Here is a 12,198-nt window from a genome sequence, read left to right on the forward strand (position 1 = left end):
GGGCTCTGCCAGGGCCATTCAGCACCTGACCTCATTACAGTCTTCATTCAAACATGGCCAGAGGTGAGGTGAGAGTGATTGCCCTTGACATCAAGGCAGCATCTGACCGAGTATGGCATCAAGGAGCCCTAGCAAAAGTGGAGTCAATGGGAATTGGGGGAAAACTCTCCGCTGGTTAGAGTCATACCTAGCACAAAGGAAGAAGGTTGTGGTGGTTGGAGGTCAATCGTCTCAGTTCCAGGATATCACTGCAGGAGTTCCTCAAGGCAGTGTCCTAGGCCCAACCATCTTCAGCTGCTTCATCGATGACCTTCCTTCCATCATGTGGTCAGAAGTGGGGATGTTCACTAATGATTGCACAATGTTCGCCATTTGCGACTTCTTAGATACTGAAGTAGTCAATGTCCAAATGCAGCAAGACCTGGACAATATCCAGGCTTGGGCTGACAAGTGGCATTTAACATTTGCACCACAGAAGGGTCAGGCAATGACCATCTCAAACAAGAGAGAATCTAACCATCACCCCTTGACATTCAATGGCATACCATAGCTGAATCCCCCACTGTCAAGAACCTAGGGGTTACCATCGACCAGAAATTGAACTGGACTGGCCATATAAATACGGTGGCTACAAGAGCAGGTCAGAGGCTAGGAAAGCTGTGGCGAGTAACTCACCTCCTGACTCTCCAAAAGCTGTCCATCATCCACAAGGCACAAGTCAGGAATACGATGGAATACTCTCCACTTGCCTGGATGAGTGCAGCCCCACCAGCGCTCAAGAAGCTTGACACCATCCAGGACAAAGCAGTCCGCTTGTTGGGCACCCCTTCCACAAACATTCACTCCTTTCACCACCGATGCACAGTGGCAGCAGTGTATACCATCTACATGGTGCACTGCAGTAACTCACCAAGGCAGCGCCTTCCAAATCCACGATCGCTACCATCTAGAAGGGCAAGGGCAGTAGACTCATGGGAACACCATCACCTGGAAGTTCCCCTTCAAGCCATTCACCATCCTGACTTGGAAATATATCACTTTTCCTTCACTGTTGCTGGGTCAAAATCTCGGAACTCCGTAACAGCACTGTGAACGTACCTACATCACATGGACTGCAGCGGTTCAAGAAGGCAGTTCACTACCACCTTCTCAAGGGCAAATAGGGATGGGCAATAAATGTTGGCCTAGCCAATGACACCCACCATCCCATGAATGAATGAATAAAAAAATTAATTAATTAACCTGGAACAGAATATTAAGAAATGCAAGTAAATGTGCATTTAGTGCTAAATATACAAACATGATACATTTTAAATAAGCAAGTCAAGGAAATAATCTATGTCTAACATTTGTAGTATTTTCAAACCATTCTTCAAGTTACTAATAGCAGAAGCCTGTCACCGTAATATGCAATAAATTACTGATGCTTGGACCCTATTAAACTTCTTAAAATTATAACCTGCCAATAATCAGGATAATGAGTGATATCTCTCTCTCGCTCAATCAGCAACCCAAAATCAATTAAAATATGTTCATGTTAGACTGGCAACATGGCTGTTACACCAGCCAAGACAGGCATTTCAATCATGATCCAAAGTAGAATAACACTAAGGCCCATGATATTACAGTCAGCAGAATTTTAAATGATGTGCCTGAAAAATGCAGATGTTAGGCTACTCCAGTATAATCGGGTGCATCCCTACACTCTCAACGCATTAATGATGTAAATCTGATCTCATATAAATGTGATTTATATGCACAAAATATGTGTATCTAATTAGTTTCTTTCTGCTTGACATTACTTTAGACATTTATTTACAGCTCATCAAGCTACCTAAAAAGTGCTTTCCAAACTGCTGGAATAACTGGTGGTACCACTACACATCTTTAATTAGGAATACACTTGTTTATTCCCAACATCTACTACATTGGAAGTTGAGAGATAACTAGACAATGCCAAACTGCCTGCAAATGACTGAAACCTTATGCACATGTATATGTACTTCAGTTTGAAGTTAGCAAGGAGGCAGGAGAAAAGTAAAACAAGATAGTAAAATAAGGCAAGTGCGCTTTATTCTAGAAAAGGGAAAACTGAGAGGTGACCTAATAGAAGTTTTTATTATTAGTGGGTTTGTTAGGGTAGATGTAGCGATGATGTTTCCACTTGTGGGATGGAGACCAAAACTAAGGGCCAATAAATAAGATAGTAGTTAAGGCGAATAGCAAAGATGCATTTAAGGGGAAGCTAAGTGCCTGAAGGCAAAAGGAATAGAAAATGAAGTAAATTGGGAGGAATTGAAAATAATATTTGAAAAGGAAAAAGTTAAAAACATGTGGGGTAAGACAGGGGATTACAATCAAATGGATAGGTCTTTAGGAGAGCCAAGCATATTCAGCTGGGTAGGACTGGGACAGGGAATGGGCCAAACAGCCTCCAAAACCTGTTCCACTGTCGTTCAATTAGATCATGGCTGATCTGTATCTCAGCTCATTTACTAACCTTGGTTCTGTAATCCTTAATACCCTTGGCCTAATAAAAACCCATCAATCTCAGTTTTGAAATTTTCAATTGACCTACCCTCAAAAAAGAGGTTCTGATTTCCACTACCCTTTGCATGAACAAGTTCTTGATGACATCATCCGTGAACTGCCTGGCTCTAATTTTAAGGTTATGCTCCCTTGTGCTGGATTCCTCCACCAAAGAAAAGTTTCTTTTGATGTACCTCATAAACATTTGTTCCTTAATAATAGCATAGTGTACAATATAATCCATTCTAATATATTAAAGTCTTGCATTTTTTTGTTTTATTCTTTTTTGGGATCTGGACATCGCTGGCTAGGCCAGCATTTATTGCCCATCTCTAATTGCCATTGAGAAGTGGTGGTGAGCTGCATGCATCTGGCATGTACTTCCTGTGTCACAGTTTTTGAGTCAAAGTTTACAATGTCAACTTCTATATGAGGAAAAGAGTCAATGTTTCATTATAACTTTGCTTGTTGGCTCAAAGTGAAACAGCAGCAAATCAGAAGAAGTTCAAAAATAAGGTAATAATGTGGCAAGCTATTAATGAGAAACTACGAAGGACTTTTGAAAACAATGAACCCTGTAGCACCAGTCCGATTAACTTATCAACCAAAAGAAAAAAAAATCAATCCAATCCTAATGGGAAAAGAAATCTTTGTCCACATTTTATCTTTCTCTTAGAAACCGAAATTTCATGTAAATTTCTTTAAACAAAAATTAAAGTTCACAATAACATGATTAAATTCAATAAGTGAATTATCCTTTCATGCTTTCATGGAAGTTTTTACTTGAGGATCTCTTCCCCTTTGGAGATGAGTATTCTAACTTCAATTCCCCCCTCCATAGTCCTGCCAAACCGTGTACCCCAACTTTACACCGCCAAGGTGATGTCAGATTGAAGGAAACACCCCATTCCACCCATCCAGCGATAACACAACAGAACCATAGGAAAGTTACAGCACAGAAGGAGGCCATTCAGCCCATCTTGTCCATGCCAGCCCGAGGACACCCAGGTGTCCTTTCTTATCCCACCTTCCTGTACCCGGCCCATAGCTCTGCAGCTTACAGCACTTTAGGTGCAGATCCAGGTACTTTTTAAAAGAATTTAAAGTTTCTGCCTCTACCACCAACTTGGGCAGCGAATTCCAGACACCCACTACCTTCTGCGTAAAAAAGTTCTTCCTCATGACCCCCCTACACCTTCTGCCACTTATCTTGAATCTATGCCCCCTGGTTTTAGAATTCTCCATCAAGGGAAACTATTTTATCCTGTCCACTCTATCTATTTCCCTTATAATTTTGTATACCTCAAACAAGTCACCTCTCAGCCTTCTTTGTTCCAGGGGAAATAGCCCCAACCTATCCAATCTCTCCTCATAGCTACACTTTTCTAACCCTGGTAACATTCTTGTAAACCTCCTCTGCACTCTCTACAGAGCTATTACGTCCTTCCTGTAATGTGATGACCAGAACTGCACACAATACTCCAGCTGTGGCCTCACCAGTGTTTTATACAATTCCAACATTATATCCTTACTTTTATATTCTATACCTCTACCAATGAAGGAGAGCATTCCATATGCCTTCTTTACAACCTTGTCTACTTGAACTGCTGCCTTCATGGACCTGTGTACTTGTACGCCAAGATCTCTCACTTCATCTACCCCTCTTAGTATATTCCCATTTATTTTGTAATCCCTGTAACTGTTTGGCCTCCCTAAATGTATGAACTCACACTTCTCTATGTTAAAATCCATCTGCCACTTTACCACCCACTCCACCAACCCATCTATATTGTTCTGGAGATTATGGCTATCCTCTACACTATCCACTACTCGGCCAATCTTTGGTCTGCAAATTTCCCAATCGTGTCCCCCACGTTCACGTCCAAATCGTTAATATATAACACATATGCGCTGACTCATACTCTACAGGAGGTCTGCCAGCACTTAGAAAAAGTCAAAGTCTACTACATACCTGTAACTTGGTGTGAGAGATATATTGAAGCCTCCATATCCATAAAGAAAAGCAGGATGAGAGTTATCAAGTTTGATTCCTTTCTTATGGACAATAAACATTGGTATCTGTGTCCCATCTCTACTTGGATAGAAGAGCTGCATAGAAAAGTTATAATGCTATTATTATAGGATTGTATTTTATATTCTGCTTGCCATTAAAATGTAAAATCAAGTTACCAATCTCAACATAAGTAGTCAACATTCTTTTATAAAGTTTCTATAGTGTTTTACCTTTGTGAACCACTTAGGTGAGTATCAGCTTTGGAGGGTCACATATCAATGTTACTTCTGCTTTCCCATTAATTTGTACATATCTCAAATTATTGCTATTGTACAGGGCCTTGATGAGATCATACTTGAAGTAATGTGCAGTTTTAGCCTCTTTACACAAGGGTATACTTTCTTAGTCTTAAAGCACTTCACTTGTCTTAAAGCAAGTGCAACAATGGTTCACTCAATTGGTTGCTAGGAGAGGAGGTTGGCCTATGAGGAGAGATTGAGTGGATTTGGCCTATATTCCCTAGCGTTCACAAGAATGAGAGGTGATCTCATTGAAACATAAAATTTTTTAAGAGATTCGACAGAGCAGATGCTAGAAGGATGTTTCCCCTGGCTGGAAAGTCTAGAATTATGGGCCACAGCCACACATTAGGGGTCAGTCATTTAGAACCGAGATGAGAAATATTTCTTCAAAGGGTTGTGAATCTTTGAATTCTCTATTGAGTATATTAAGTATATTCAATGATTGATAGAATTTTGGATACTATAGGGAATTAAAGGTTATGGGGATAGTGTGGGAAGGTGGAGGTAAGGGAGATGATCATCCATGATCTTACTGAATGGCATAGCAGGCTTGAAAAGCTGAAAGGCCTACTCCTGCTCCTATTTCTTATTTTATAATATATATATAAAAAAGGTAGTGTTGGAAATACTTAGCAGGTCTGACAGCATGTACAAGAGAAACAGGAGCATGGACAAGGATAGGTACTTGGGGTCTCCAAAGGTAAGAGTGCGGAAGTGGTAAGGGAAGCCTTAAGAGGTGATTCTCTCGTTGCAGCTGAGAATGGATCTAAGCAAGTGCAGTCCCACCCAGCTGGGTGATGGAGGAGAGGAGTGGGTGCAGGATGGTGTGATCAGCAATAACAAAGGTTGCAGCAGGGCAAAGAATAGTTTGCCATGGTCACAGATAGTAGGATGTAATTTAATTTGTAACTTGGATAAAGGCCTTTTCAGTCCTGTGGGAAGGGCAGAAACCTGATTGGAGGGATTCAAACGTGGAGTTCCAGGAAAGATAGGCGTGGATTTGGAAGATGACAACACGTTCCAGGACTTTGGAGAAGAAATAGAAGTTGGCGATGGATGGTAGTTTGCAAGGGCAGAGTGGTCAAGGGTGGTTTTTTTGAGGAGACGGATGATGATGGCAGATTTGAAGGGAGCCGAACAGTGCCAGAGGAGAGGGAACAGTTAATATCAGCTAAAATGGGGATAAGGAAAGGAAGCTGGTGGTTAGCAGTTTTGATACAAAACATATTTACTTGCTGTCGTCATTTTACCTAGCATCCTATTCAGTTGTGAATGCAACAAAACAAAAAAGTAACAGAATAAAATGACAAAATGATAACCAAATTAGAACACAAAACATTCATATACTCACTAAAACAGAAAAATTGGAACAGTTAATTCATTTGACACCATCTCTTAGCAATTCTCAGTAGCTGTCCAGTTATTTCAGTACTCTGATAACAGAGTCTAGTTTTGAAGATTAAAAGAAGCTGATGAGTACCAGCCCCTAGAGGAAAGAATGTCTGCAAGCAATGAAATACTACACAGATAGGGCTAATTTTAGAATCACAGAGAACCTTCATAAAAGCTTCTTCATAAAAGGGTGTTGCTGTTCCACATTTATCAGAACCGTTTCAAGTAGACAATGAAACACTTATAACAGTAATCTAACCACAGCAACAAATGAATTCCTTAGGACCAGAGTTACGTAAATGATTCAAGTACATATACTCTCTCTGGTCTAAAGTGTTAAGGATAAATCAACAGCTTTTTAAATTTAGTCAAGGTCTTTGGCCATTCAAGGGAAAAGCAGAAAACTGCTCAACATGTTGCTAGTTTATGTGCATGCTTATGGGAATGAAGTTGCAAAGATACTGTCATGTTGGAACTCACATCAATTCAGTTACATAACTATAAAATACATTTTTTCCATCTATTCCTCATCCAAAGAATTATTTAAGCCATTATTAATATTTCATCTTATGTTAAGAGTAAATAACATGTGCAAAAAGACATCCACCAAATAGAAAAATAGCTTTACGCATCAAAAAATGTGCAAAATGCTTTTAATCTTTTATGTCTTCAGCAACCAGCAGGTAATGAGAGGAGCGAAAGTAACATCACAGTGATGTTGACATTTCTCTAGCTCATGTAGGGAAAAATGGATACAAGTCAGGCCCATCGTTTTAACCCAATCCACCTGAAGGAACAGGGAGGACAATTTGTCCATAGTGCATGTTCCCCCTGAACACTCTCTAACATGGTGCACAGGTTTGAGCAGCACTCTTACAATTACCCTCTTTTTTTTACACACACTGTCACAGCCTCTTTCACACACCTCCTTTCATGTGGTCTATTTGATGGACAGGGATAAATCCACTGTGTAGTTCATTATAATCTTTCAATTTGAAGAATAATGCAGAAGCAGGGTAAAAGTGGATAAACAAAGCTTGTTTATACAAATCTATAAACATAATTAAAAGAAAAAAAAACTCAACTCAGTTGAGTCATTGCACACTTCAATAATTTGCTGCTTGGATTTACCCATGTGGTTTACTACTACATATTGGTCTATTATTTATTTTATATTTCAAAGAATCACAATGACACTGCACAGGAGGTCGTCATTCAGCCCATTACGTTTGTGCTGACTCATCCATGACTAATCTTACTTACCTGTTCTTTTCCCAGAGCCGTTTATTTATCCAACAGACTTTTGAATGTGTTTCCACTAACCTTTCAGGGGTGGCATTTTCGATCATACCTTGGTGTGTAAAAATGTTTCCTCAAGGCATCTCTGGTTCTTTTGCTAATCACCTTAAATCTATGTCCTCTAGTTTTTAATCCTCTGACATTGGATGCAGCTACTTTTCATTTGCTCTATCAAAGCCATTCATGATTTTGAACACCTCTATCTAATCTTCTCTTAACCTTCTGTTATAAGGAGAACAACCTCAGCTTCTCGAGGCTCTCCACATAACTGAAGTCCCTCATTCTTGGTACCATTCCTGTGAATCTCTCTGCACTCTCTCCAAGGATTTGGCATTCTTCTTAAAGTACAAATACCACAATTGAACACAGCACTCTAGCTGAGGCCTAACAAGTCTTTTATAAAGATTTAGCATAACTTCCTTACTTCTCTACTGTATTAATAAAATCAAAGATTCCATAAGCAATTTTTAAACATCCTTCTTAACTTGGCCTTCCACCAAAGATTTGTGTACATACATCCCCAGGTCTCTCTGACCCTAAACCTCTTTAGAATTGTACCATTCAGTTCATATTGCCTCCATCATGTCATTTTTCTTACCAGAATGCATCACTTCACACTTCTCTGCATTAAATTTCATCTGCTATGTCTGCCTATTTCATCATTCTGTCCATGCCCTCCTGAAGTTTGGTACTATCCACCTTATTGTTTACTACATTTTGTATCATCTGTAAATTTTGAGGTTATGTCTTGTGTACTCAAGTCCAGGTCATTAAGATAAATTAAAAAGTGGAGTGGCCCTAGTACCAAACCCTATGGAACACCACTATATACCTCCCTTCAGTCTGAAAAACAGCATTCACCACTACTCTCTGCTTTTTGCCCCAACAGTCAATTTTATATCCATGCTGCCACTGGACCTTTAGCCCCACTGCTAACAAGTCTATCAAGCTGTAACCTCTCCAGTCTGGAAATCTATTGTTCAGAAACACCACTTGTTCAGAAATTTTTTTGTGCAGACCCAAGCATCATTTTGGAAGCAGAAACCTAGAAGATACAGTATCTGGATAAGTAAAACAATTTTTATTTCTGCGTTATAATGTTTCATCACAGTTGTGTGTTTCAGGTAAATATTTACATCTATGGTGTCTTCTGTTTCACACACTTGTGGTCAGGCATTCCAACATCATTGTACAATCTAGAAAATTCCAAAATCAAGGAATGACTTGGACCCAAGCATATCAGAGTGGAAAGGGTATAGTGTATGTGGTACTTAGTCAAATGCCTTTTGAAAGTTCACATACAGAGCATTAACCCACTCTGTCGCTTCATTAAAGAACTTATCAAGTTCTTCAAGTACAATTTGCCTTGAGCAAATCAATGCTGATTTTCATTTATTAGCCTATACTTTTACTAACAAATTAATTTATATATATCAAATATTGTTATTGTCTTCATAAAAACGATTGCAGCTGTCTCATAGGGACAGGAGTTGGTCATTCAGCCCATTGAGTCTGCTCTACCATCCAAATAGATCCTGGCCTATCATCTACCTCAAAGCCAATTTCCTGCGCTATCTCCATATCCCTTCATGTCATTAGCCTCCAGAAATCTAACCGTTTCTGTATTGAACATGCTAAATGACTAAGCTTCCACCGTCCTCTGGGGTCGAGAATTTCAAAGATTCACCACATTCTCGAGTGAAGAAATTCTTCCTCAGCTCAATCTTAAATGGCCTACCCATTATTCTGAGATTATGTCCCCTGGTACTAGACTCACCAGCCAGGGGAAACATACTATCTACATCCACCCTGTCATGCCCTGTAAGAATCCTGTAAGTTTCAATGAGATCACTTCTTATTCTTTGAAACTCTAGAGAATACAGGCCAAGTTTCTCAATCTCTTCTCATAAGACAATTCCGACATCTCAAGGATTAGTCTCGTGAACCTCCGTTGCAGTCCCTCTATGGCAAATATATCCGTCCTAAGATAAGGAGACCAAAGCTGCACACACTACTCCAAGTGTGGTCTCACCACAATTGTACAATTGTAGCAAATCCCCTTGCGATGAAGGCCAACATACCACGTGCCTTCCTTATTGATTGTTGCACCTGCATGCTTGCTTTTAGTGACTCAACAGCTAGGACACCAACACTTCCCAACCTTTCACCATTTAAGAAATATTCTGTATTTCTGTTTATTCTATCAAAGTGGATAACTTCACATTTATTCACATTATATTCCATCTGCCATATTCTTGCCCATTCTCTTAGCATGTCCAAGTCTGCTTGAAGCCTCCTTGCATCCTCCTCACAACTTACATTCCCACCCAGTTTGGTGTCATCAGCAAATTTGGAAATAATAGTTGGTCCCCACATCCAAATCATTGATATAGATTGTGAACAGCTGTGGCCCTAGCACTGATCCTTGCAGTGCCCCACTAGTAACAGCCTGCCATCCTGATAATGACCCGTTTATTCCTACTCTCTGCTTTCTGTCTATTAACCAATTCTCAATCCATATTAGTATATGACCCCCAATTCCATGTACTCCAATTTTGTTTACTAACCTCTTGTGTGGGACCTAATCAAAAGCCATCTGAAAATCCAAATACACCACATCCACTGATTCTCCTTCATCTATGCTACAAGTAACATCCTCAAAAAACTCTAACAGGTTTGTCAAACATGATTTCCCTTTCATAAATCCATGTTGACTCTGCCCAATTTTACCATTACTTTCTAAGTGTCGAGTTATCACATCCTTTATAATATTCTAACATTTTCCCTACTGTCAAACTAATAGGTCTGTATTTTTCCACTCTACCCCTCACTCCCTTCTTAAATAGTGGGGTTACATTTGCCACTTTTCAGTCAGCAGGAACCTTTCCAGAATCTACAAAATTTTGAAAGATAACCACCAATGCATCCACTATCTCTATAGCCACCTCCTTCAGCACTCTAGGATGTAGTTCATCTGGTCTAGGGGATTTACCAACCTTCAATCCAGTTAACTTTTCAAGTACTACCTATTTACTAATACTCATTTCTTTCAGTACCTCAGTTTCACAAGTCACTTGGTTGTCTGTATCACCTTCTGTGAAGGCAGACACAAGGTCATTGTTTAGTTCCTCCACCATTTCCCTGTTCTCCACTATAAATTCTCCTGTAATGGGCCCACATTTGCCCTAGCTAATCTGTCCCTTTTCACACACGTAAAGAAGCTTTTACAGTCCGTCTTTATGTTTCTTTATAGCTTGCATTCATATTATCTCAATTATTTACTACCTATATTAATGACTTGGAGGAGGGGGGAAAGAGTATAATATATCCAAATTTGCTGACGATACAAAAATAGATGGGAGAGCATGTTGTGATAAGGACATAAGGAATCTGCAAGGGGGTATGGATAGGTTGAGTGAGTGGGCAAAAACCTGGCAGATGGAGTTTAATGTAGGAAAGTGTGAGGTCATGTACTTTGGTAGGAAGAATCAAAAAGCAGACCATTATTTAAATGGAGAGACTCTCCAAAAAAAGTGCAGCACAGAGGGATCCGGGTGTTCTTGTGCATGAAACACAAAAAGTTAGCATGCAGGTGCAGCAAGTAATTAAGGCGGCAAATGGAATTTTGGCCTGTATTGCTAGGGGGTTGGAGTTTAAAAATAGGGAAGTCTTGTTACAACTGTACAGGGTGTTGGTGAGACCACACCTGGAGTACTGCGTGCAGTTTTGGTCCCCGTATTTAAGAAAGGATATACTGGCATTGGAGGCAGTTCAACAGAGGTTCACTAAGCTGATTCCTGGGATGAAGGCGTTGACTTATCAAGAACGGCTAAACAGGTTAGACCTTTATTCATTAGCGGTTAGAAGGAGGAGGGGTGATCTTATTGAAACGTACAAGATTCTGAGGGGGCTTGACAGGGTAGATGTTGAAAAGATGTTTCCACTAGCGGGGGAATCTTGAACTAGGGGGGCATAGTTACAGAATAAGGGGTCACTCATTAAAATTGAGATGCGAAGGAATTGCTTCTCTCAGAGGGTAGTGGATGTCTGGAATTCTCTACCCCAGAGAGTTGTGGAGGCTAGATCGCTGAAAGGATTTAAAAAGGTGGTAGATATATTTTTGAAATATTGGGGAGTTGAGGGCTATGAGGAGCTGGCACGAAAGAGGAGTTGAGGCATGGGGCAGATCAGCTATGATCTTATTGAATGGCAGGGCAGGCTTGAGGGGCCGAATTGCCTACTCCTAGCTCTTATGTTGTGTTCTTTTATCAGTTTCTTGGTCATCCTTTGCTAGGCTCTAAATTGCTCCCAATCCTCAGGCTTACCACTTTTTCTGGCATCCTTATAAGCCCCTTCCTTTGGCCTAATGCAATCTTTTAACTTCTTTTGTTAGCCACAGTTGATTCATCTTTCCCATTGGGTGTTTGTGACGAAGAGGAATGCATATCTGTTGCAGACCATGTTGTGCTTTAAATACTAGCCATTGCCTGTCTACCATCAAATCTTTTAGTGTAATTTCCCAATCCACAACAGCCAACTTGCCCCTCATATCTTTATGATTTCCCTTATTCAGGTTTAAGATCCTAGATTCAGAATAAACTATATCGCATTCAAACTTAAGGTGAATTCTATCGTTATATGGTCACTATTACCCAAAGGCTC

The 12,198-nt window shown here is 40.0% G+C and overlaps 1 protein-coding gene across 2 annotated transcripts in view; it reads right to left on the minus strand.

Moving 5' to 3' along the window:
• The window catches only part of LOC144680932 (prolyl endopeptidase-like), a 130,697-nt gene that overhangs the window by 35,646 nt on the left and 82,853 nt on the right, over positions 1-12,198 (minus strand). For both annotated transcript variants that reach the window (XR_013576648.1, XM_078542491.1), the window contains exon 11: positions 4,502-4,638. Coding sequence is in view for 1 of the 2 variants with exons in the window: in XM_078542491.1 (XP_078398617.1) it covers positions 4,502-4,638 (137 nt within the window). In the remaining variant the exon portion in view is untranslated. The remainder of the gene's footprint in view (positions 1-4,501; positions 4,639-12,198) is intronic.

The sequence above is a fragment of the Cetorhinus maximus genome, chromosome 5, assembly GCF_964194155.1.
Source record: "Cetorhinus maximus chromosome 5, sCetMax3.hap1.1, whole genome shotgun sequence".
Lineage (NCBI taxonomy): Eukaryota > Metazoa > Chordata > Chondrichthyes > Lamniformes > Cetorhinidae > Cetorhinus > Cetorhinus maximus.